We start from the raw sequence: 27,773 nt of genomic DNA on the forward strand, positions 1-27,773 counted from the left end.
GGCAGTGAGCTCGCTGTGTGTGAAGCACCCCTTAGACCTTAGTGGAACTATAAAGATCAGCTCAAGTTCTGCTGTAACATATTCAGCTATCAGTGGTTTGTTCCTGAGTGCACACTGTTATCTATTGTTATATCAGTGTGTAAATATAGAGATAACAAGCATACAGCTTAGGTTCCCGTTACACATAGCAAGGTACCAGCGTTCCCACCAGCAATCCGACCTGGCAGGGATCGCTGGAATGTAGCTACATGGTCACTGTTGAGCTGTCAATCAGGCAGATCTCCACAGCGACCAGCCATCAGCGACCCGTATAACGACAGCTCCCTGCACACTCAGAACCGGCGCTCGTTGGTCTCCCGCTGTGAAACACGCCGATGAGTGCTGCACAGCGGGAGACCAACGAGCAAAAAATGGTCCTGATCGTTTTGTCACGATCAGTGACCTCGCAGCAGGGGCCAGCTCGCTGCTGCTTGTCACACACAGCGATATCGCTGGCGGGGTCGCTGATACGTCACAAAACCTGTGACGTTTCAGCGAACTCGCTAGCGATCTCGCTAAGTGTGATGGGGGCTTCAGGGAGAGCTGTGATTAAGAGAACTGACCTGAAAGAAGCCAATGGTGGGGATGGAGATTTTCCAAGGTTTATAACATCAGTTTGCCAGGAGCTGAGATGAAGGTGGAGAGAGGTGAGCAGCTAACTTCTGCATAGAAATCAATGAGCTGGAGAGAGGTGGCTGGTAGGTTAGGAGTTTACCCCTCTCCTGGAATATAACTACTACATACATGTGGGCAGGCTGTGGTGGCTCCATGGAAGCCAGTTGTACACTATATAAGATAAAAGCTCTTACAGCAGTGAGAAAAAGGCAGTCAATTGCAAACATGCTTATTTTCATGCTGCCTAGCTAACTACAGCAATTTAAAAACATAAGAATACCCCTTTAAGTTCTTTATAATGTTCTCATTGTTAAGTCTGTGTGTCACCCATGTGAAAGAAAAGGCTTTTGTTGTTTTATTTCTGGTTACATAATATAATTGTCATATATTACAATATATCTTTCACAACTCATACACTTGATGATCCACTTTTTCATTAACCAAACAAAATTATATTCTAGCCCTGCAATTAATGAATGAGATACTATTTACATAATTGCCTAATAAGTAGCCAAAGTCATAGTTTTCACACGCAATAACTTTCATGTTTATTCAAGCATCCATTTCTTGCCCTTTCCTTAATTTAAAACCATAATCTGTTACTCTTTACTTTTTGCTCTAATCCAGAGCTGACACTCCAGAAATACACAAGCCTTGCTGTGTACAGAATACAATTCTAATCAATTCATTCTAAGAGGAAGTAATTGCATTTTTTAACTTATCTTGCATTTTTCGGTCTTATGTCACCTGAATGATATTCAAAAGAGCAAATTAAGAGTTAGCTAGCCTTCTGCTTTATTTTCTAAATAGCCTGTTAGTGCTATAAAAACAATAAAAAATATACTTATCTACCGATCCCTGGACAATCCACCTGACCACTAACCGGGCACAATACAATTTTTCCTTTCCTTCCTTTCCGGTGTTGAAGGTTGGTGATTGTTGTAGCTAATCAGTGGCAAATAACTCATCACCTACAGATTTTCCTCATTGTATGGAGGAGAGGTTGGAGATAAATATGGGATTATGTGCTTTTTATTATTTTTCTTAAACATTTAGAGAATTTGGAGAATAAAAGAAGGGTGTAAAAAAAATCCCTTTTTTAGAAAGTTATTTGAGCGAAACAGGAGATTATGTAAATAGCAAGGACCATAACCTCTTCACCCCCAGCCTGTTTTCATTTTCACGATCAGGCCAACTTTTTTCAATTCTGACCAGTTTATGGTATAATAACTTTGGAGCGCTTCAACAGATCCCAGTGATATTGTGACTGTTCTTTTGTGACATATTAAACTTCATGATAGTGATAAATTGATAACGATATTTTTTGTTTTTATTTGTGAAATAGTCAAAATTTCAAAAAATTTCGCAATTTTGAAACTTTAAATTTTTATGCCCTTAATCCAGAGTTATTTAACACAAAATAGTTGATAAATAACATTTCCCACATGTCTACTTTATACCAGTGCAATTTTAAAAACATCATTTTTTGTTAGAAAACTTCAAAGTTGATCAGCAATTTCTAATTTTTCCAACAAAATTTACAAAACCATTTAAGGACCACATCACATTTGAAGTGACTTTGACAGACCTAGGCGACAGAAAATTCCCAAAAATGATACCCTCCTAATAACTGCACCCCTCAAACTGCTCATAGCTACATTCAAGAAGTTTAGTAACCCATTAGGTGCTTCACAGAAACTAAAGCAATGTGAAAGGAAAAAATTAACATTTTTCTTTTTCCCACAAAAATGTTACCTTAGCTTTAAAATTTTCACAGGAGTAACAAAAAAAAATGCATAGTACAATTTTTTGTGCAATTTCTCCAGAGTATGACAATAGCCCATATGTGGTGGAAATCTACTGTTGAGCGCACAGCATGGCTTGGAAGAGAAAGCGCGCCATTTGAATTGTAGAGCGCAAAATTGTCTGGAATAGATAGTGGACGCCATGTTGCATTTGGAGAGTCCATGATGAGCCTGAGCAGTGAACCTCCTCAACAGGTAACCCCATTTTGGAAACCAGACCTCAAGGAATTTATCTAGATGCTTGATGAGCACCTTGAACCCCCAGGTGCTTCACAAAATGTTATAACAGTGAACCCTGAAATAGAAAAAATACATTTTTACCACAAAAATGTTGCTTTAACCCCAAATCTCTCATTTTTACAAGGTTAACAGGAGAAAATGCACTGTACAATTTATTGTGCAAATTATCCAGAGTACACCGACACCTCATATGTTCTGGAAATCTACTGTTTGGCCACACAGCAGAGCTTGAAAGCAAATTCGGAATTGTTAGTGAACATCATGTCACATTTGTAGAACTTCTGATGTGCCTAAACAGTCCATATCCTCCACAAGTGACCCCATTTTGGAAACTAGACTCCTCATGGAATTTAGTTCAAATTAAGTTTCATTATAATTTTACACAAAAAGTAACATCAACATTGCAAATCAATTTATCAGTATATGGAGTAATCACATTGAGAAGGTATGTAATTTGAAAAAGATAAGTCTAATTTATATCCCAACAGTTAACATAAAATAAACATCTCCTCCTTGGAAGCTCAGGAGGTTTTAAGATGGTGGATAGGCTAGTAAGATCTGAGTAAGAAAAGGATCAGGAAGGGGAAAATTAAACAAGGACTTGAGAGGAAGGAACAAGAAGGATCACAGACTAAGCCAGTGGGAACAAACATAAGGGAAGTCCGAGGGAAAAAAGAATGTGTCATCCAGACTGCGCGGGGCCCCCCCAAACAGACAGGGATGGACCAGTTTCCTCATGGAATTTATGTAGATGTTTAGTGAGCACCTTGAACTCCCAGGTGCTTCACAGAATTATCTAACTTTGAGCCGTGAAAATGAAAAAAAATATTTTTAACCACAATTTGTTGTACAATTCCTATTGAGTTCACCAATACCACATATGTGGTCGATAGCTACTTTTGAGGCACAGTACAAAGTGAAAAAGAAAAGGAGCACCATATTTTAGTTCAGATTTTGTTGGCATGGTTTGCGGGTGCCATATCACATTGGCAAAGCCTTTGAATTGCCTAAAGAGTGGATCTCCTCCACATGGAACCCCTCTTTTGAAAACTAGACCCCTAAAGGAACTTATCTAGATGTTTGGTGAACACCTTAACTCTCCATGTCCTTGACAGAATTTTATAACGTTTAGCAGTGAAAATGAAAAAATACATTTTTAACCACAAAAAAATTGCTTTAACCACAGATTTTTCATTTTCATTAGGGTACCAGAAAATAATGTACTGTACAATTTGTTGTGCAATTTTCCAGAGTACGCCAATACCCCCATATGTGGTTGAAAACTACTTGTGAGGCAAAGTACAAAGTGAAGAAAGGAAAAAGCTCCATATTTGAGTTAAGATTGAGTTGGAACGGTTTGGGAGTGCCATATCATATTGGCAGAGACCTGGAGGTATCAGAACAGCAGAAATCTCCACAAGTGACCCATTTTACAAACTGTACCTCTCCGGGAGTTCATCTACGGGAGTAGTGACGATTTAGTCTCTGAATAACACTCATGGAGTTAAACGCAATGAATGTTGCATAACTAATAAAAATTGCAAATAAGCCCTTGTCATGCCCATTACATTGTACTGCCCTTACATTGTGCCCAGCTCGTTCTTCTGGAAACCTGCACCCGGTAAATTAAGTGGGCTCTCCTCACTACAATAATACCAAACATGTGGATGTTAACTGTAGTTTAGGCACATTGTGGGGCTCAGAAGAGAGGGGCATTTGAATTTTGGAGTGCAGAGTTTACTGGATTTACTGGATGGCCGGGTGCGGAGTGGGCATAGTGTTTTTCCAGAGCCTTTGTGCTACCAATAACATAGAAGACCCCTATATTTCCATTAATAGATAAAGGATCTGAGTAAAGACTTCTGTTTTTTTGGGTTGAGTTGAATGCTATTTGGATGCAATTTGGGGTACAGAACATTTTGGATCAATTCAAATTTATGCTGATCACTTACATTTGGCTTTTCCATCTACGTCTCTGAAATACATGATTCAGGTGAAACCCCCTATGGATCCATTCATTAATGAGGTGTCAGATTTACTCTGGACTATGTTTGGCCTCTTTTCAGTGTTGTCTGTTTTTTTAAAGGTGTACAAAACTGTTGATGACCACACTTGTTCATGCCTAAAAAGATGGACACCACTAGACCACAGGCTGAGAGATGAAAGTGATACCCTTTGGCTCATTACAGTGAATCTTCCAATGGAAATTTTATCTGAATTACGATTTTCAGAGTATTACACGTTATCCCTGGTGTAAGCGCTCAGCGTAGAGCGCACGATATATGTGAGCCAGGCCTTACTGCGATCTTTGGGCGTTGAAGAATTGGCTTTATTTATATTTTATGCCATACACCATGCAGTCTAAGTGATTAGGCAGCTTTATTCCTCCAGTCAGTACGATTACAAAGATGCCAGATTTATATAGGATTTTTAGGTTTGTCTACTATCCCTTTTTTACAAAATGAAGGGTTTTTGCATCACCAAATTTTGAAGGTTATAGGTTTTTTATTTTTCTGCTAATAGTCATGTGAGAGCTTGTTTCTTGTGGGATGAGTTGGAGTATTTATTGGTCCAATTTTGGGCCACATCATATTTTTTAATCGCTTTATATTCCAGTTTTTGTGAGACAGAATCAAGAATAAAAATAGCAATTCAGGATTAGTTTTTTGTTTGTTTTTTACGCCATTCACCGTGTCGTAAAACTGATAAGACAGCTCTATTCTTTGGGTTAGCATGATTACAGAGATACCACATTTATATAGTTTTTTATGTTTTGCTGCTTTTACACCATAAAAACTATTTTATTGAAAAAGATAGTTTTTGCAATGCTGTATTCTGAGAGCTATAGCTTTTTTAATTTTTCATTGACGGACCTGTATGGCAGCTTGTTTTTTTGCGGGACAAGATGACGTTCTCAGCTATACCATTTTTATTTAGATATCACTTTTTTTTTCAAAAATCTTTTATTGAAGTGTATCAACGAGACAGGATACATACAAAGTAAGTGCAATTGCACCATTACAATATAGACAATAAATCACTCAAAATAGACCGCCCAAGCTCGACAACACGTGTCTTTAAGTATCCTGCAGAACTAAACTCAAGGGCGAACATAGAAACATAAGTGTCTCATATAATGTGAACATAACAATCAGAATATTTGCTACCGTATGCAGAAACTGTTTTTTTATTGTAAATCTTAAATCATAGAATAGTGTAGTAAGAATTATAAAGGAGAGAGAAGATAGATGGAAGGACAAAGAAAAGAGGAGAAGAGAAACAAAACAAAACAAAAAAAAGGGGGTAGGGGGAGGGGCGAGGATGGTGCCATGTATTATTTGACCATGAATGGAATGTCACTTATCGAGGACCATTGAGAAATCAGAGGACTCTCTAAACATAATCCAATCCTGCCACGTGTGGAAAAAATGTTCAGATTCAGACTCACTGTGAGCCAATAATCTTTCCATTCTACAGATATAATCCATCTCCAGAGACCAGTCCGCTATAGTTGGGGCTTCCCTAGATCTCCAACGCCTGGGAATAATAGACTTGGTGGCAGAAAGACAATGTTTAAGTAGACCTATTTTGATAGTCTTAAATGACCCTGGGAGCATCGACAAAAGGGCAGTTTGAGGAGAAATGGGAGGTCGCTCACCTGAGATATGACTAAAGATGTCGAAAACCTTACCCCATAGTTGGTGAATCGAAGGGCGTTCTCACCATATGTGTAACATAGTACCTTTGGCTGTCTCACAGCTCCAGCAATTGTCTGATGTGGTGGGATAGAACCTCCGTAGATCGGCGGGGCACCTATACCACCTAGTGAGAATTTTGTAGTTCCTTTCCTGAAGTTTACAAGCCATGGTGAGTTTATGTGCACATAAGAAGGCCTTCTCCAATTCGCGCTCTGGAACGGAAACATTCAACTCTTTTTCCCATTCCCTGACAAACCACAAATCTTTAAGATCAGGTATAGATATGAGGATATTGTAAATTTGGGAAATCATGTGTTGAGGAGTCGAGGTTTGTATCAGTAGTTTCTCAAAGGCAGAATGCGGAACTCTGATTCTGGCGATCGACAGGAAAGATGAAAGAAAGGATCTAAATTGTAGGTAGGAGAACCATGGAACAGGGCAATCCGGACATAACGTTCTCAACTCTTGGAAAGAGGGGACAGCTAGAGAGCCAACGAGGGTCTGCTGAAGTCTCGTTTTGGAGTTACGGGACCAGATTAGAAATTTATCAACTCCCACTGATGGAGGAAAGGCAGGGTTATCAAATAAAGGTGTCATCGGTCCAAGTTTGTCCGAGAGCTTATATTTAGCTACTGCTTTATCCCATACCCTAAGGAGATCCCTTGTCTAAAAAGAGAGAGAATCTCTAGCCGGGCGCATGTTTCTTGGGATCCATGGCAAGGATGATAGGCTCAAATCGGACAAAGAGGACTCTACAGCCACCCATCCCTTCTGGTCTGATCTGTGGAACCAATCTACCACCCTCGCAAAACAGTGGCGATATAGTACAGGTGGAAGTTTGGTAACCCCGTTCCTCCTCTACTTTTGGGTCTGGTAAGAAATCTGTTCGCCAATCGCGGTTTGCGCGTTCTCCAAATAAACCAATTACATGCTTTGTTTAGAAGTTTGAAAAATGTGCTAGGAAGGACGACTGGCACCGCTTGAAATAGATAAAGCAGCTTTGGTAAAATGTCCATTTTCAGGACGTTGATTCGTCCGAACCATGATAATCTGACCCTGTCGAAGACCTTGAGATCTGCTATGATACGATTTAATAATGGTTTATGGTTTTGTGAATATATCTGGGTTAAATCCGACGAAAGATTAATCCCCAAGTACTTTAGTGATGAAAGGCACCATTTGACCGCGAAGGAGCTTTGTACATGTTGCCGCCTTTCCTCAGGAATATTGATATTCAAAATTTCAGATTTTGCAAGGTTTACCTTGAAGTTACTGACTATGCTATACATATCAAATTCTTTAAGTATGGATGGAAGAGAAGACTCAGGATCTGTGATATATATTAGTAAGTCGTCGGCATAAAGTGCAAGCTTATGCATGCTATTTCTGACCTGAATACCATGAATATTGGGGTTTTGCCTTAACGCTACGCAAGGTGTTCCATCACGATGGCGTATAGTACATAGATATCACTTTTTGATCCCATTTTATTCCACTTTTTTTTGTCAGTGGTATGATGAAAAGACATGTTCACTGAGGGGTTTAATTAGGTCGACTATTTGATAGATCGGGCTGTTATGGACGCAGCGATACCAAATATGTGTACTTTTATGTTTCTGTTTTACATACAGTCATATGAAAAAGTTTGGGCACCCCTATTAATGTTAACCTTTTTTCTTTATAACAAATTGGGTTTTTGCAACAGCTATTTCAGTTTCATATATCTAATAACTGATGGACTTAGTAATATTTCTGGATTGAAATGAGGTTTATTGTACTAACAGAAAATGTGCAATCCGCATTTAAACAAAATTTGACCAGTGCAAAAGTATGGGCACCCTTATCAATTTCTTGATTTGAACACTCCTAACTACTTTTTACTGACTTACTAAAGCACTAAATTGGTTTTGTAACCTCATTGAGCTTTGAACTTCATAGGCAGGTGTATCCAATCATGAGAAAACGTATTTAAGTTGGCCACTTGCAAGTAGTTCTCCTATTTGAATCTCCTATGAAGAGTGGCATCATGGGCTCCTCAAAACAACTCTCAAATGATCTGAAAACAAAGATTATTCAACATAGTTGTTCAGGGGAAGGATACAAAAAGTTGTCTCAGAGATTTAAACTGTCAGTTTCCACTGTGAGGAACATAGTAAGGAAATGGAAGAACACAGGTACAGTTCTTGTTAAGCCCAGAAGTGGCAGGCAAGAAAAATATCAGAAAGGCAGAGAAGAAGAATGGTGAGAACAGTCAAGGACAATCCACAGACCACCTCCAAAGACCTGCAGCTTCATCTTGCTGCAAAAGGTGTCAATGTGCATCGGTCAACAATACAGCGCACTTTGCACAAGGAGAAGCTGTATGGGAGAGTGATGTAAAAGAAGCCGTTTCTGCAAGCACGCCACAAACAGCCGCCTGAGGTATGCAAAAGCACATTTGGACAAGCCAGTTACATTTTGGAAGAAGGTCCTGTGGACTGATGAAACAAAGATTGAGTTGTTTGGTCATACAAAAAGGCGTTATGCATGGAGGCAAAAAAACAAGGCATTCCAAGAAAAGCACTTGCTACCCACAGTAAAATTTGGTGGAGGTTCCATCATGCTTTGGGGCTGTGTGGCCAATGCCGGCACCGGGAATCTTGTTAAAGTTGAGGGTCGCATGGATTCAACTCAGTATCAGCAGATTCTTGACAATAATGTGCAAGAATCAGTGACGAAGTTGAAGTTACACAGGGGATGGATATTTCAGCAAGACAATGATCCAAAACACCGCTCCAAATCTACTCAGGCATTCATGCAGAGGAACAATTACAATGTTGTGGAATGGCCATCCCAGTCCCCAGACCTGAATATCATTGAAAATCTGTGGGATGATTTGAAGCGTGCTGTTCATGCTCGGCGACCCTCAAACTTAACTGAACTGGAATTGTTTTGTAAATAGGAATGGTCAAATATACCTTCATCCAGGATCCAGGAACTCATTAAAAGCTACAGGAAGTGACTAGAGGCTGTTATTTTTGCAAAAGGAGGATCTACAAAATATTAATGTCACTGTTATGTTGAGGTGCCCATACTTTTGCACCGGTCAAATTTTGTTTAAATGCAGATTGCACATTTTCTGTTAGTACAATAAACCTCATTTCAATCCAGAAATATTACTCAGTCTATCAGTTATTAGATATATGAAACTGAAATAGCTGCTGCAAAAACCCAATTTGTTATAAAGAAAAAAGGTTAACATTAATAGGGATGCCCAAACTTTTTCATATGACTGTAAATATACAGGTGCATCTCAATAAATTAGAATATCATCAAAAAGTTAATTTATTTCAGTAAATCAATACAAAAAGAGAAACACATATATTATATAGAGTCATTACAAACAGAGTGATCTATTTCAAGTGTTTATTTCTGGTAATGTTAATGATTATGGCTTAAAGCCAATGAAAGCCCAAAGTCATTATCTCAGAAAATTAGAATATTATATAAGACCAACTGAAAAAATTATTTTAAACTCAGAAATGTTTGTGCCTACTGAAAAGTCTGTACAGTAAATGGACTCAATACTTGGTCTGGGCTCCTTTTGCATGAATTACTGCATCAATGCATCGTGGCATGGAGGCGATCAGCCTGTGGCAGTGCTGAGGTGTTATGGAAGCCCAGGATGCTTTGATAGCAGCCTTCAGCTCATCTGCATTGTTGGATCTGGTGTCTCTCATCTTCCTCTTGTCAATATCCTATAGATTCTTTATAGGGTTTAGGTCAGGTTAGTTTGCTGGCCAATCAAGCACAGTAATACTGTGGTTATTAAACCAGGTGTTGGTACTTTTGGCAGTGTGGACAGGTGCCAAGTCCTGCTGAAAAATAAAATTTTTATATCTAAAAAGCTTGTTGGCAGAGAGAAGCATGAAGTGCTGTAAAAGTTCCTGGTAGAAGGCTGCGCTGACTTTGGTTTTGATAAAACACAGTGGACCTGCACCAGCAGATGACATGGCTCCCCAAACCATGTCTGATTGGGAAACTTCACACTAGACCTCAAGCAGCTTGGATTGTGGCCTTTCCATTCTTCCTCCAGACTCTGGGATCTGGATTTCCAAATAAAATGTAAAATTTACTTTCATGTGAAAACAACACCTTGGACCACCGAGGAACAGTCCAGTTTTTTTTTTTTTCCTTAGTCCAGGTAAGAGGCTGACACAAGGAATGCAACAGTTGCAGCCTATGTCCTGGATATGTCTCTGTGTGGTCGCTCTTGAAGCACTGACTTCAGCAGCAGTCTGCTCCTTGTGAATATCCCCTAAATTTTTGAATGGCCTTTTCTTAACAATCCTATCAAGACTGTAGTTATCCCAGTTGCTTGTGCACCTTTTTCTACCCCACTTTTTCCTTCCACTCAAGTTTCCAATAATATGCTTGGATACAGCACTCTTCAAACAGTCAGCCTCTTTACCTTTTGTGGCTTACCCTCCTTGTGGAGCGTGTCAATGACTGCCTTCTGGACTTCTGTCAAGTCAGGAGTCTTCATCATGATTGTGTAGCCTGCTGAACCAGACTAAGGGACCATTTTAAACGCTTAGGAAGCCTTTGCAGGTGTTTTGTTGTAATTATTCTAATTTTATGAGATAATAAAGTTTGGGTTTTCATTGGCTGTAAGCCATAATCAGCAACATTAACAGAAATAAACACTTATTACTGTTAATTACTATTAATTACTATTATAATATATGCGTTTCCCTTTTTTTATTGAATTACTGAAATAAATTAACTTTTTGATGATTTTCCAATTTATTGAGATGCACCTGTATTTCAGATTTGCACCCACTTTTTGTTCCAAAATAATTGTTTATTATATCAATTTGCTGTAATTTGCCATATTAAACATATTTATTAGTAAAGTTTTGTGGACCTTACAACATAATTATGCATCTGTGTAAAGAGTTGTGTTCACAGATTATGGTGGCAATGCATTTTTTTTATTTCTGGTAAATACTGTTTTATCTTAGTTGTAGAAAAAAAATACATCTTACCTATAAGGTGATAATAACCTAAGTCTAGGGTCACATGACAGTATAAAAAATTGGTCCAATTTTTATCCAGAAAAGTCGGACAATTTTTTTCTCACTTGTCATCCGTGTCCAATCCGTGTGCAAGTTTTTTTACTCAGCAGTAGTGATGGGCAGACTCGCAGATAACCGGGGCCAGCAGATCTAACTGGATTTATTTAAAAAATCCAGTTCCGGACCAGAATTGATCTTGGATATCTGTCCAGACCCCGGTCCCCATGTAAGTCTATGACTGGTATTATCAAGGTGGGAAAGGCCATGCTTATTGAGCCCTTACCAGCCTAAAAATAGCAGCCTGCCTGCATCCATTAGATGTGCCAATTTTGGTTCTTTGCCCAGCTCTTCTTGACTACGCTGGTGTGGTGTCAATTGGGGTAACACTTTTAGTGTTGATGTCAGCTGTGAATTGACAGCTGACATCAATCCCAGGGGTTAATAATGGATATGCATTTATCCGACTCTCCCATTACTAACCCGTCAAGTATAGAGTTAAAATATACAAACAGAGGGGAACAAAAAGTATATTTGAATAAAGATTCCCCCATACTCCCTCATTCAGCAGTTTATTATTTCAAAATAAATCCTGAAAGTTATGAGATAATCCAAAGACTAATGTCCCATGATGTCCATTGATTCTTATGGAGCTTTTGTTTTGAGAACTTTCTCAGAACGAAGCTCCATAGGTCACTGCCGGACAGTGGCAGCCTGGAATTTCACATAAGCATTGACGTCAGCAACTTCATGATGTCACTGCTCGTGAGACATTCCAGGTTGCCGTTGACCGGCAGTAACCTTTGGGGCCTCGTTCTGAGAATGTTCTCAGAATAAGGCTACATAGTTTCTCACAAGCAAGAAATATTCTGAAATGCCGCTGACTGGCAATGACACATGGAGCCACTTTCTGAGATAGTTCTTAGAATGCAGCTCCATAAGAATAGATAGGCATCGTGGAACATCACATCATTGGATTATGTCGGAACTTCCAGTATTTCTTTTTAATTAATAAATTGGTGAACAAGGGAGTATGGGTAAGTTTCCATTCACCAATTGGATTACGTTGGAATGTTGAGGGGTTTTTTATTCAGTGGTGAACAAGGAAGTGTGGGGGAGTGTTTATTCAAAAAAAAATTCTGTGTGTATGATTTTTTTAACTCTTACTCCACTTAATGGGTTAGTAATGGGGGTGTTTGATAGATGCCTCTCCATTACTAACCCCTAGTCTTGAGGCTAGCTATCAATTCACAGCTGACATCAACCCTAAAAGTATTACCCTGATTGCAACCATACTAGGGCAATCAGGAAGAGCCGGGCACACTGCCAGAAATGGCACCTTTAATGGATGAGCCACTTTTTGAGGCACCTGCGGACTGTTACTTTTAGGTTGGAAGGGCCAAATAACTATGGGCCCTCTTAGACTGATAATATCAGCCCCAGCTGTCTGCTATACCTTGGCTGGTCATCAAAAATAGGGTGGAGGCCACAATATTATTAAAAATGATTTATTTAATTAAACAAAAAAATTGGTATGGAGTACCTTCTATTTTGATAACCAGCCAAGGTAAAGCTGACAGCTAAGGGTTGCAACCCGCAGTTCTATGCTTTACCTGCACTGATTATCAAAAATAGGCAGAAACCCCCTTTTTTTTATTTACTCCCTATCCACATTTGTTTGCAGGGTAATTGCCATTTTACAACACAGAACTTCAGGTCTCCATTGACTTAACACTAGAACTACTGGACTCGTGACACCTATATAGAAATACATGGTGCAAAGTAGTCAAAATGACTACCTCAGTAGTTCTAGTGTTAAATGAGATTTGAGATCCGGGTCAAGTCGGGGGCCCTGAACTGAAATTTTAACTAAAGTCTGACCAAACCTGGCAAACCCAGACTTCTACGGGTCCATTAATCACCACTCAGAAGCCTTAAGAGTCTATGATGTATATACAATTTTCACAGACTATATATTATATATATATATATATATAATGGTAAAAAAAACATTATTTTTTACACACTAACAAGTTACATTAGTTGAAAATAGACCTAGATCCATTTTGTTCAACCTTCCTCCACCAATTATATATTTTGTCAGTAAGTCACTCATAACCAATAGAGTTGATCGGACTCGCAAAAAACGGGACCGGGGGGGCCCTGCTAAATTTAAAAAACCCGATCCGCTCCAGAATCCGGTACCCATATAAATCTATGGGGACAAGAATCTGGAGATTAAAAACGTTGGTCGAAGGGATAGAGGGGTAGGAGCGTACGCAGTGTACTCATCGAGGCTGTGTCATGGCAGCATACTCCTTCCGGGTCACGCTTTCCCTTCCAGAGCCGACAATTGACTATTCACTGATTTTCCCGGCCTCCGGCGCGTGTAATTGGTTGCAGTTAGAGGCGCCCACACCCTGAGTGTCAGCTGACTGCAACCAATCACAGGCGCCAGAACTGCTGGTGGGCGGGGAAAGCAGTGCACAGTTCTGCAGGTAAATATAGTGGTATAAAAATAAATAAAACAATCGGTGCAGAGTCCCCCATATTCTGATGCCAGCACAGATAAAGTCTGCGACTGCAGCCCCCAGCTGTTGGGCTTTATCTGTGCTGTGTATGCAGAGTCCAGAGTCACATGTGCGAGGGACTCACATCACATTACCCGGCAGCTGCACACTCTCCTGACAGGATCGTGCAGGTATATAGAAATACATGGTGCTGACCCGCTCTTGTCAGAAGAGTGTGTGGCTGTGGCGGGTGTTGCGAGTCACTCGCAAGTGTGATTCCGGCCTAAGAGAAACCGCATGCAGCTTTTTTATTATTTAAATAAATGATTTAAAAAAAAAAAAAACGATGTGCGGTCCCCCCAATTTTGATACCCAGCCAAGTTAAAGCCAGCTGGGGGCTGGTATTCTCAACCCGCAGCCATATGGTTTTGCCGCATCCATTAGATGTTACAATCCTGGAGCTTTACCGACTCTTCCCAAATTGCACTGGTGCGGTGGCAATCGGAGTAATGAGGCGTTAATAACAGCGCATAGCTGCTATTAAACCATAGGTTAGTGATTGCACAGGCGTCTATGAGATACCTGCATCAATAATCTGTAAATGAAAGTAAATAAACACAGACACCGAAAAAATCCTTTATTTGGAATAAAATACAAAAACACACCCTCTTTCACCACTTTATTAACCTCTAACACACCCCTCCAGGTCTGACATAATCCACACGATGTCCCATGCCGATTCCAGCTCTGCTACATCTGAATATCACAGCGAGCGGCCATAGAACAAGACCGCTCGCTGTGAGCTCCAGAGAATGAAAGAGCTGCGCAATGAGCAGTGATGTCACTCAGATCATTTGCAGTCACATATCGAGGTTCCCACGGTCCTTCACCTGTGAACGCAAGTACCCTGACCTCAGATGGAGGTCACTGCACTGAGTTTACAGACCTGTATCTATTAGCAGAAAAGGTTTTTTTTGATCAAGAGATGCAGATTTAGTGCTGAAATTTTTACACTACTGTATATTCCTGCACCAAATCTACATTTCCTGGCAAAAAAACACTTTTTTTTCATAGGCTTTTTGCTGTGGGTTTTGTGCCAGGAGGTGCACATTTGGTGTTGAAATCATCTGCACCAGATTTCAGCATCAATTTTCCACCTCCTGGCAGAAAAAAAATATGTTTTTTGCATTTTTGGGCCAAGGGATGCATATTTGTTGCTGAAATTTTTACACCATATTCCTGCACCCAATGTACACCTCCTGGCAAAAAACCCTTGTTTTTTACTAATTTTTTTGCCTCGGTTTTTCCCGCGTTTTTTTGCCAGATTTGTGCCAGGAGGTGCACATTTGGTGCTGAAGTCGTCTGCACTAGATTTCAGCACCAAATTTCCATTTTTTTTTTGTTACTTAAAAAAACCCGACATGCAGTCCCCCTAATTTTCATCCCCAGCCAAGATAAAGCCAGCTGGGGGCTGGTATTCTCAGCCCGCAGCCGCCAGGTATTACCGCATCCATTAGATGTGACAATCCCTGTACTTTACCGGCTCTTCCCGAATTGCCCTGGTGCAATAGCAATCGGGGTAATAAAGCGCACAGCTGCTACTAAACCCTAGGTTTTTGATGGCCAGGCGTCTGAGACACCAGCATCACATGGCTGTAAATGAAAGTAAATAAGTACAAACAGAGAGAAAAAAATATCCTATATTTGGAATAAAATACAAAAACACACCCTCCTTCACCACTTTATTCACCCCCAACATACCCCTCCAGGTCCGGCGTAATCCACATGAGATCCCACGCCACTTCCAGCTCTGCTACAACTCACAGCGAGCAGCCGTAGAGAACGACTGCTGGTTGTGAATGTATACTATGACTGAGTCGTGATGAGCGATGACTGCAGGCAGACGCTGTCACAGGCTGGGGGCACGTCTGACTGCAACAAATCACAGATGACAGGATGGCCGGTGAACAGGGAAAGCACGGAAAGCTGTGTGTATGCGATGAACCTAGTACAGGAAGTGAATGTGTAACCCGGAAGCAGTTTGCCGCCATGACACCAAGTCTCCGGAAGCATTGTTTTCTTTACTTTCCCTTTAATTTCCCCAGTGCCGAATCCGGATTGTACATGCGGAATCCCAGACCCAGGTCCGGCACCCGGGCAACGTTGAAACCGCGCGGATCCGGACTTTTACAGTCCGTGTCCGCTCAGCCCTAATAACCAACAATGTTGTGTGTACTGAGGAAATCATCCAGCCCTTTTTTAAAAGCTGTTATAGTATCTGCCATTATTTCCTCTTGTGGTAGGGCATTCCACAGTCTGACTGCTCTAACTGTAAAGAACCCTTTCCTATTTAGCTGCCAGAATCGCTTTTCTTCCACTCGCCGTGAATGCCCCCTGGTCCTTAGTATTGTCTTTCGAAGGAATAAGTCATGTGCCAGACCTTTATATTGACCACACATGTATTTATACATATAAATGAGATCTCCCCTGAGACGTATTTTTTCTAAGCTAAACAAATCTAACTTTTTCAACCTCTCATCATATGGGAGGCCTTCCATTCCTTGTAGTAGTCTAGTTACCCGCCTTTGAACTGACTCTAACTTCTGAATGTCCTTTTTAAAATGTAGAGCCCAAAACTGGATCCCATCTTCTAGATGTGGCCTTACAAGTGATTTATAAAGGGGTAACAATATGTTGGGATCATGGGATCTAATCTCTCTTTTTATACACCCTAAAATCTTTTTTGCTTTAGCAGCTGCTGCTTGACATTGAGTACTGCTGCTCAATATATTTAACATAAAACATTCTTGTTGATAAAAATATGCCATTCCTGATGACAAATCTCCTTTAACCCCTTTACAACCAAGGGGTCACCTCCCTGCAGTTACAGCAGGCTCTGGCATAATCCCGCCATAATCCCCGCACATGTCTGCTGATCTGATCAGCAGAGATTTGTGGCTAACAGGCACAGATGGATCGGAGATCCATCCATGCCTGTTAACCCCTTCAATCGTGCGGTCAGTGTGATTTAAATGGCCATGGCCGGGATCGCGCTGTTCCCTACCTCCATCAGCGGCCCCGTAACGTGATCACAGGGCGCCAATGTGTTACATGGTAGCGCAGGGTCAGCTGATGACCCCTGATGCTACAATGACTCACTTCCTGTGAGAGCTGACTAAGCACAGAAACCAACAGGAAAGCTGTTCTGATCAGCAGAAATGCACAGGTGATCGGCCTGTGCAGTGATAAACTCCCCTAAGGGACTAGTAAAATAAATAAAAAATGTAAAAAAGAAAAGTTTTTAAAAATATGAAAAAATAAACGTTCAAATTACCCCCCTTTTGCACCATTGAAAAGAAAACAGTTGAAAAAAATAAGAAATATACCCATATTTGGTATCGCTGCATTTAGAAATGACTGATCTGTCAAAAGCTAAAATCGATTAATCTGATCGGTGCACAGTGTGGCAAGAAAAAAATTCCAAACACCAAAATTACGTTTTTTGGTTGCCACAAAAAAATTAAAAATGTAATAACAGGCAATCAAAACAGTGCATCTACATTGAAACGGTATAATTAAAAATGTCAGTTCAAGACCCAAAAAATAGGTTGTCACTGAGCCCCAGATCCTGAAAAATGAGAACGCTACAGCTCTAAGGAAATGGAGACAAAAGCGCTACTCTATTTTGGACAAATTTCAGAATTTTTTTTAACCCCTTAGAAATAAAAGTATATATGTTTGGTATCTACAAACTCGCACCGACCTGAGGCATCGTACGGATGTATCAGTTTTACCATATAGTGAACACTGTGAATAAAAGCCCCCAGAAACAATCATACAATTGCACTTTTTTTGCAATGTCACCACATTTGGAAATTATTTTCCTGTTTTTCAATACATTATATGGTAAAACTAGCTATTTCATTCAAAAGTACAACTCATCCCGCAAAAAAATAAGCCCTCATAAGGCAAGATTGACGGAACAATAAAAAAGTTATGGTTCTCCGTAGAAGGGGAGGAAAAAACGAAAATGGAAAATCACTCAGGGGAGAAGGGGTTAAAGCTACAGTTAACCAAGCCCAGAATGAACCAATAAACCCATGTGTATTAGGGCCTCCCAAATGTTTTTGAACAGTAAATGTGGGGGTTAACACTAGAAGTCCCAGGAATTTTGAGCTGCATAGGGTTCCAATGGTAGAAATGTTAAATGACCCCTCTCTGGGACTTCTAGTGTTAAGTGCATAAAGTGGATTTTGTTGGATTTTATATTCCCCTTCTTATTGTAATAAAACTGCATGCTCGGCTGCGTACAGAATACAGTACATGTTTATGGTGTTGTGCATTACAATTGTCGTCAGCCCATAGCTATTGCATATGTTTGGTTGTCTCTCACTTGGGTACTTCGGTTGTTTCTGCAGCATGTAAATGGATTTCTGCAGGCCATTTAAATACAGTAAAATCTTTCCAGAAGACAGCCCCCTCCAACAGAGCAGATCTGTGACAGATATATGAAACATACTAGACATCTTTTTTGAGAAAATCCTGCAAAAGTGATGATCTTCTAGGGGCTCAAACTTCAATGTAAAATCAACAGAATTTACAGAAACGAGCCTGCAATCTGCTCACAAAATGTTTAAAGTCCACACTGTAGTTGCTATTCTGGATACCAGAGGAGCAATGTACATAGTTAATGATTTTAGGTGATATTGCTCTTAATACCCGTTATTAAGATTAATTATTTATCTAGCCACTGGTGAATTCTGTGCGTATCTTTAGGACCTTTTTTTACTCACATATCTGAAAAATTCTGAACCATTTATTTTGGTGGCAGAATAGCAGGAACAGAAGAGACCTTACATGGAGAATTATTATTATTTCTAACATCTAAACTCCTCAATGAAAAGTCATGGACTTATGGAAATCTCATGATCAATAAACTTGTTAATGATGTGCAAATGATGAAAAATTTGTAAATAAAACTTTAAATATTGGTTGTCTGTTCTGTCACATAGAATGTACTTGGGCATGCAACTCTTCAGCTGCTGTCGGCTCCTTTTGCAGATGCCAACCAATGACATCCCAGATGCCCATATGTTGCTGTAGCTACTGTGAGCAGCCCGAGTGGCATAAATGTGCCACCATGATCTACAGCGTTTCCGGATTTATCTTCCATAAATGGGAATTCATTGGTCGGATGTCACAAAGGAAGCTGTCAGCAGAGGATCTTGATGATTTGTATTTCCAAGTGTATTCAGCGTGACAAAACATCCCTCAGACAACCATTAAGAAGCTCATTGAGAGCAGCTATGTCGTGTAAGTGTGCGTAAGTAAATCAAGATGTTTTGAAAATGTTTCCATTTTTCATCACATGAATATCATTAACATGTCTATGGAACCTGTGATTTTCATAATTCCACAACTTTCCTGTCTTGGTTTTGCAATTTCAATGTTGAGTGTAAATCACTGTGTTATGTTGTTCAAAGAATATTTTGTAAGAGCTAGTACCAATACTAATATTTCTATTAAACTAAGCCAAAAATAACATTAAAAAGTAACTAAACTTTCCCACCCTGATTAAAGAGGCTTCCTTTTTTTCTTATTGTAACAGATATGTCGTCGTGACATGATTTTGTGGCACTTACTAATAATAAATGAATATTCACAATATTATACAATATATTCACGCCCTAATTGTAGTAGTCAACTCCACAGACAACTAATACTGAATAGAATGTAAAAGATTTTTACTGTAGATAAAGACCAAGAACAATATTACTACTGTGGTAGACGCAAGTGATTACAGAACAGTTTAACTCATTCACAGGTAACATCTTTAGGCTATGTGCGCACAGTGCGTTTTTCGCGGCGTTTTTGCGCGTTTTTTCGGGTGCGTTTTTGGCCTCAAAACTGCAGGACTTTGCTTCCCCAGCAAAGTCTATGAGTTTTCATTTTTTCTGTCCGCACACATCTGTTTTTTTTACCTGCGTTTTTGAGTTAAAAACAAAAAAATGGACATGTCAGTTCTTTCCTGCATTTTTCTGCGTTTTCCGCCCATGCAATGCATTGGAAAAACGCAGCAAAACGCAGAGATCAAAAACGCAGCAAAACGCAGCCAAAAACGCACCAAATCACGGCAAAAACGCATGCGTTTTTTTATGCGTTTTTTCGACGCAGGTGCGTTTTGTGCGTTTTTAGCGGCCAAAAACGCACAAAAACGCAGCGTCAAAAAGACGCAGTGTGCGAACCTAGCCTTACACTTTTTCAGTCTTTTCCATCTTGTCTAGACTGTCCTGTTGAATTCTAGAATCTAGACCTGCTTGAGATTTCTAGATTCACAGTATACCCCTATCTATAGTGCTATTTATCTTGCAGATTTCTCCCATTACAATGGAACTGTCATGGTCATCTCCCTTGGAGATTAGTGACAGGCTTGGGTTTGGAGTCTCTGCTATACCATCTGAGACTATACACATTAAATGTGTTTTTTACTTTTGGCATACACGGGGTTAATGTTAGTTTTCTCTGTTTACAGTGAGCTCATTACCCCTGCTCACGTGTTTCTGATGATAACTACTCCCAACCTGGATGAATACCCTTTGCTCCGAACAGAGGGCGCCGGTTATTCAGACTTCATTCTGGAGCTTAGACTGGAGAGTGAAGGAGGTGTTTCCTTCTGCTGCTGTCTTCTGTGGTTTGGTGTGGAAGTTACTCCATTGTTTAGTTACCTTCTTCTTACCTTATTTACCCCCTGTGCACCTTCTTGTAGTCCCACTGGTGCTTGTTTTTGGTGTGCATGAGTTTTGTTGTCTCGCCAGTCTGTGTTGTTTGTCAGTGGGTTTTTGTAACTACTGTCCCAGCCCGACCCTTGTGTGGTTGGGTGTTACATCAGGGTTTTGGAAAGGAGATAGGGACATGCTGGTGGCTCAGACCTCACTACCATTGAGTGTATCTCTGGGTTGAGGGTCAGCTCAGGGTGCTACCTAGTCTGAGGGCCAGCTTAGGGGTCCCTATCCAGTCACATCCTAGCCACCAGCGTGACAGGAACCCATTAGGTGAAATCCACTACCACATTTACAACAAAATAATTTGTAACAGAATGTGTTGGCAGCATGAGTGAATTCTGTGTTATAGAAAGTAATGTGCATATGTAATCGGTGTGACCTTGATACATTTATAGTTGTTAGTAATCAGTGCTATACAAGTCATAAAACAAGTAATAAAACAGGGTTTAATATCAGGTCACTTGTGTAACGTTGGCTATAAAATTGCATAAAAGCTTGTTCTATAGCACCAACTTTTGTCTAAAGTATTAAGCCAATGATAAAAGTAAAGAAGGAACAATGTCAGACTTTCCTGGTGCTACCAGTCTCCTAGAAGACTCCATCTCTCCCTGATCTGCAGGATCTAACAGCTCTCCTGTAGTAAATTGCTGTGTTCCCCATTATGTAAAAAATTCAGAATTCTGCAAGTCGCAGTCTATAGCAATTAAGTTTCATGCCACTTGTGACCAGTGACAGAAAATTCAACACATTTGGAAATGTCTTCTTCACTGTGTTGCAGTTGCAGTAGGTCAATAGGTAGGTAGGTCACAAGTCTCAATGTGACATAGTAGGAAATTATTATGTACAATGTAGAAATGTGACACATGACACATTGTGCTCTCTATTTGAGGTCTAATTTAGTGTTAGTGTGTAGAGATGAGTGAATCCGTTGAAATTCGGTTCATCGGGTGCACACCTCCACAGGTCTTCGTCTACATAGAGCCAGCAAAATCTTCCGAGGTAGAGTGGGCTGGATTTTCTTTTTAGGTGCACAATACATCTAATCACGCTGTTGTTGCCCCCAGTGTGAGCCAATGAAACACTGCATCCGACTCGCACAAAAAGCACACGAACTCCGAACCCGAACTATATTTTTTTTTTGTTAAGTCGGTGTTTGTCCCGAACACCAGAACTGGAAGAAAGATCATAGTACAATAGCAATTTATAAATCTACAGTTGTACGGAATATATACAAGTACAGAATGTTGAAACTTGTGAAGTAATGTATGTGTATGTTGTTTTCTATTATATTATTCTCTTCACCATATTTTTATTTCCCTGGCAAGTGCTTATAAGACACAGTCATGGTCAAACATTTTGACACCTTTGATATTGTTCCAGAAGATGAAGTATTTCTCCCAGAAAATTATTGCAATTATATGTTTTGTTATACTCATGTTAATTTCCTTAGGAACAGCACAAACAAGAGAAAAAAAGGCATATTGGACACAATTTCACACAAACCCCCCAAAATGGCAGTACAAAAATGTTATGTCTTTGAAAGCTTCTGATAGGTTTATTGGCAACATCTGAGTTAATTAGCGACACCCCGTGGATGTATTTTAATGCACACCTGAAACACACTGATTCTTTGTGAAGCATCATGGGAAAGTCAAAAGAAATCAGCCAAGATCTAAGGAAGATAATTGTGGACTTGCACAAGTCTATTTCATCCTTGGGTGCAATTTCCAGATACCTGAAGGTGTCTCGTTCATCTGTACAAACAATTATGCGCAAGTACAAACAAGATGGGGATGTCCAGCCATCATGCTGCTCAGGAAGGAGACATATTCTGTGTACCAGAAATGAACGTGCTTTGGTCAGACATGTGCATATGAACCCAAGAACAAAAGCAAAAGACCTTATGAAGATGCTGGCGGAAGCTGGTAAGATTGTGTCATTATCCACAGTGAAACAAGTACTGTATCAACATTGGCTGAAAGGCCACTCTGCCAGGAAGAAACCATTACTCCAAAAGAAACATAAAAAAGCCACATTAATGTTTGCAAATGCACACAGGAACAAAGACCTTATTTTTTGTAGACATGTCCTGAGGTCTGAAAAAACTAAAATTGAACTGTTTGGCCATAATGACCTTCGTTACATCTGACGGAAAAAGGGAGACGTTTTGAAGCCTAAAACCCACATTCCAACTGTGAAACATGAGGGTTGCAGTATCATGTTGTGGGGTTGTTTTGCTGCAGGAGGGACTGGGGCACTTCCCAAAATAGACGGCATCATAAGCACAGAAGATTATGTGGCAATACTGAAGCAACATCTCAAGATATCAGTGAGGAACTTAAAGCTTGAGCTGAAATGGGTCTTACATATGGACAATGACCCGACTCATACTGCCAAACTGGTTACAAAGTGGCTTAAAGATAACAAAGTCAATGTTTTGGAGTGGCCATCACAAAACCCTGATCTCAATCATATTAAAAGTTTATGGGCAAAGCTGAAAAGTCGGTGCAAGCAAGGCGACCTACAAACATGGCTCAGTTACAACAGTTCTGTCAGGAAGAATGGTCCCAAATTCCTACCAACTATTGTGAGAAGCTTGTGGTAGGATATCCAAAACATATAACCCAAGTCATACAGTTTAAGGGCAATGGTACCAAATAGTAATGAAATGGATGGAAACTTTTGACGTTGCAGAAAGTAATAAAAATGCCTTAAAACATTCTCTCTCTTATTATTCTGGCATTTGGCAAATATAAATAACTAGCTGTAGTATCCGGGCGTTGCCCGGGATAGTAACTGTCTCTCTCCCAGTCCCTGTCTGTCTCTGGCTGTCTGTGTCTGTCTGTCTCTGTCTGTCTCTGTATCAGTGTCTCTGTCTGTCTCTGTATCAGTCTTTCTGTCTGTCTCTGTCTCTGTCTGTCTCTCTCTCTATCTCTCTCCCTGTCAGTCTCTGTCCCCATCAGTCTTTGTCCCCGTCAGTTTCTGTCCCCAACAGTCTCTGTCCCCGTCAGTCTCTTTCCCTGTCTCTCTTTCCCCGTCTGTCTCTTTCCCCATCTTTCTCTTTCCCCGTCTGTCTCTTTCCCCGTCTGTCTCTTTCCAGGTCTTTCTCTTTCCAGGTCTTTCTCTTTCCCCGTCTGTGTTTTTCCCCGTCTGTCTCTGTCTCTTTCCTTGTCTCTGTCTCTTTCCAAGTCTCTGTCTCTTTCCCTATGGTTGAAGAATAGACCTGGCTCAACCAATTAAATCAAGTAGGTGCTCTGGAGAAAAGGTAGATATAACAAAATATATACTCCGGCACACTAGGGAAAATATGAAAAGAGTCCAATATGGTGCTCAAAAAATTTCTTCATTATTTGTTTATATTCTATAGTTGTCCAACGTTTCAACCCGAAGGTTTTCTTCAAGGACTGATTTTTTATATAAAAAAGAAAAGATATACAATGTCACAAACAATGCAATATACCCTGTCTCTGTCTCTTTCCCTGTCTTTTTCCCCATTTCTGTCTTTCCCTGTCTCTGTCTCTTTCCCTGTCTTTTTCCCATCTCTGTCTGTTTCCCTGTCTCTTTCTCTGTCTCTTTCCCTATCTTTTTCCTTGTCTCTGTCTCTTTCCCTGTTTTTCTCTTTCCCTGTCTGTCTCTTTCCGTGTCTCTGTCTCTTTCCCTGTTTCTTTCCCTGTATGTCTGTCTCTTTCCCTGTCTGTGCCTGTCTCTTTCCCAAACAGTCTATGCCTGTCTGTGTCTGTCTGCCTCTGTCTGTCTCTTTTACTATTGTCTCACGCTCTCTCTTTTCCTGTCTGTCTCTGTATGTCTCTTTTCATGTCTGTCTCTTACTCTGTCTGTGCCTATGTCTGTCTGTCTCTCTCTATCCATCTCTCCACTGACATCTTATTACCTCACACATAAGCTTCTTATACTAACAATTTCCTTTGTTTCTATAGCAACCAATCATAGCTACTATTAATAACCTATAGCTCGCAGCTCCATTGACTTTAATGGCGGCAGGTTTTTTGGAGAGTAACTGTAAAGTGCAGGGTTAAATTTTCTCGTCAAAACATAGTCAGTGACATTCCCTGAGTCACATGAGGCATATGTGCAAAATTTTGTGATTGTAAATGCGACGGTGCGGATTCCTTTAGCAGACATACATACACACATACACACACACACACATACACTCAGCTTTATACATTAGATTTTGGTTCCTAATTGACTGAAAATGGGAAAGGTTTATTCTGATTTCATGTCAGATAGTGAGAAAAGCTGCAGATGTGTCTTTATATATATAGTGGATGTAAATTCTGGTTTCAACTTTGTGTCCCTGCTATGCGCTGTGTAATAAAGAAAAGGAAAAAAATGTGTTTTTTCTGCATTGCTAATGAAGTTATTGAAAGGCGTAGAATAAAGCACATTTAATCTATTGATGTTTCTTGGAGTCTTCCATCCTGAAGTCTTCAACAGAGACACAGAAAAACCAAGTTTTTTCTATCCTTTATTGCCTGTAACAAGTATACACGCATGGATCTGCAGCAGCTATATCTCCTTCACTCATGTATCATTGTGTATCACACAACTACAGCAGGTGAGCACAATCTCTTCTTCTGTACCACTATTCATCAGATAAGACCCTATTTGCACCTTTATTCCCAGTGTTTTTTCTCCATATGTACTGTTTAATGGCTGTTTCTGACTATACAGGAACATGGTCTGATCATGCCACATCTCCCGGGGAGGAAGTAAAAAAGTATACTGACATTACAGCATGGGATCGCAAATAATTCTTTCTTTGAGGTAAAACATTTTTTAAAAACAGTTAGGGAAATGCTTTACCTCACAAAAAGAATCCGCTATGATCCCATGCTGTACCGTCTTTATACTTTTTTCTTTTTTCCACTCTTTGACGTCCTCTCCTGCCTAGAAGATTAATAATAATAATAATAATTGTATTCATTTATATAGCGCTATTATTTCCACAGCGCTTTACATACATTGGTAACATTGTCCCCATTGGGGCTCACAATCTAAATTCCCTATCTGTATGTCTTTGGAGTGTGGGAGGAAACCAGAGTACCCGGAGGAAACCCACGCAAACACGGGGAGAACATACAAACTCCTTGCAGATGGTTTCCTTGGTGGGATTTGAACCCAGGACCCCAGCGCTGCAAGACTGCAATGCTAACCACTGAGCCACCGTGCCGCCCGATATAGAAGATATAGTATGATCAGACCATGTCCCTGTATGGTCACAAACGGCCTTTCACTGGCTCCCCATTCTCCAGAGACTCCTGTTCAAAATGTTAACCATGACCTACAAAGTCATCCACAACCTGTCTCCTCCATACAGCTGTGACCTAGTATCCTGGTAATTACCTTCATGTAACCTCTGATCCTCACAAGATCTCCTTTTTTACTCCCCCCTTATCTCCTCTTTCCAAAATGGCATATAACATTTCTCCCATATCTCAACCCATACCCTGGAACTCTCTACCCCAATATATCAGACTCTCACCTACCGTGGAAACTTTCAAAAGGAAGTTGAAGACACACCTCTTCTGACAAGCCTATTACCTGCAGTAACCCTCAGTCCTCTATAGTGCCGCACGACCATCTCTACCTTCACCTACTGTATCCTCACCGATCCCTTGTAGACTATGAGCCCCCATGGGCAGGGTCCTCTCGCCTCCTGTACAAGTCTGTGCCTTGTATTGTTCATGATTATTGTACTTGTCCCTATTATGTGTACCCCTTTTCCCATGTAAATCGTCGTGGAATAAACGGTGCTATAATAATAAGTAATAATAATCAGACCATGCTCCTGTACGTTCTGACACGGCCATTACACAGTACATAGCAGGGACACAAATATAAGATTATCTCAGCACAGGAACATTTTTTTTTAACATCCAATTGTGGGAATTATAAAATAAAATATATAGGATGCACAACTCGTAAATTCAAATGCAGAATTAGTGAACATATTTCCAATATTAACAGCAAAAATGCATCTTATTCAGGAGCGGCAAAACATTTTGTAGAACAACATAGAGAATATTTAATAAACCTGCGCAAGAAGGGGACTGTGTAAAAAAAAAAAAAAGTTCATTTAAGACAAGACTGGATTACAAAAACTGATAGTAAATATACTAAAGGAAAGAATTATAGGAATTACACACTTTTATATATTTCTATATATAATTTTTAAATAAAGGTTGTAGACCAGTTCACCTGTCTGAGCTCAAGCCCCAGTGTCCTTGCTCTCCTTATTGCATGGACCCGAAGTGGGAGACTTCCAAGATATGTAGAAGAAGGTGAAGAAAGATCCAGCAAGGCAGAACGACTCCGAAGGGCAACAAAAAGTTTTTCTTTCCGACTTTATTATCCAAGATTAAAAAATTTCAGCGCTCTTGACATAATTATGTGCAAGGTATATGCAGTATGGACTACGCGTTTCGGCGCACACAGCTGCCTTCTTCACGGTCTCAAGCCAAAATTGTTTATTTAAAGATCTATTGATGATAATTAACTTTAAAATTAAATTTGTTTGCAGGAAAACCCCTTTAACCCTCTTAAGCAATATTTCTTCTTGCTATAGACTTAGCAAGGAGGTTTCTGCTCAGCTAGTAGACTGAGCTGTTGACCGATTTATTCATAATGTTCTCAGTTTTTAATTCTTATAATAGACATAATGGTATTAAAGAAAAGAAACCGATTGAGAAGAGCTGAGATTTTATTTTTGAATTTTATGTGTTTAGTGTTTATAGTGTTCATCGTGTACTCCACTGATGGTGCCCCTTGGGTACAAACAAGCACACCCCATCGCCTACAGCTATACCCTTGCATTCTGTAACAGAGGATCATCTAACCCTCAGTTTCTTTTGCCTTTTAGATTGGAGCCTCTCTCTTTGCCAGCAACATTGGAAGCGGTCACTTTGTTGGCCTGGCAGGCACGGCAGCTGCTGGTGGGATTGTCATTGGAGGCTTTGAATGGAATGTAAGACTTTGCAACACAGTTGTGATATTTTTGCCATATTATTAT

At 40.0% G+C, this 27,773-nt stretch overlaps 1 protein-coding gene across 1 annotated transcript in view; it reads left to right on the plus strand.

The window, feature by feature from the left end:
• The window catches only part of SLC5A1 (solute carrier family 5 member 1), a 154,591-nt gene that overhangs the window by 67,820 nt on the left and 58,998 nt on the right, over nt 1-27,773 (plus strand). The window contains exon 3 of the mRNA XM_075320715.1: nt 27,624-27,728. Within this exon, the coding sequence (XP_075176830.1) occupies nt 27,624-27,728 (105 nt within the window). The remainder of the gene's footprint in view (nt 1-27,623; nt 27,729-27,773) is intronic.

The sequence above is a fragment of the Anomaloglossus baeobatrachus genome, chromosome 1, assembly GCF_048569485.1.
Source record: "Anomaloglossus baeobatrachus isolate aAnoBae1 chromosome 1, aAnoBae1.hap1, whole genome shotgun sequence".
Classification (NCBI taxonomy): Eukaryota; Metazoa; Chordata; class Amphibia; order Anura; family Aromobatidae; genus Anomaloglossus; species Anomaloglossus baeobatrachus.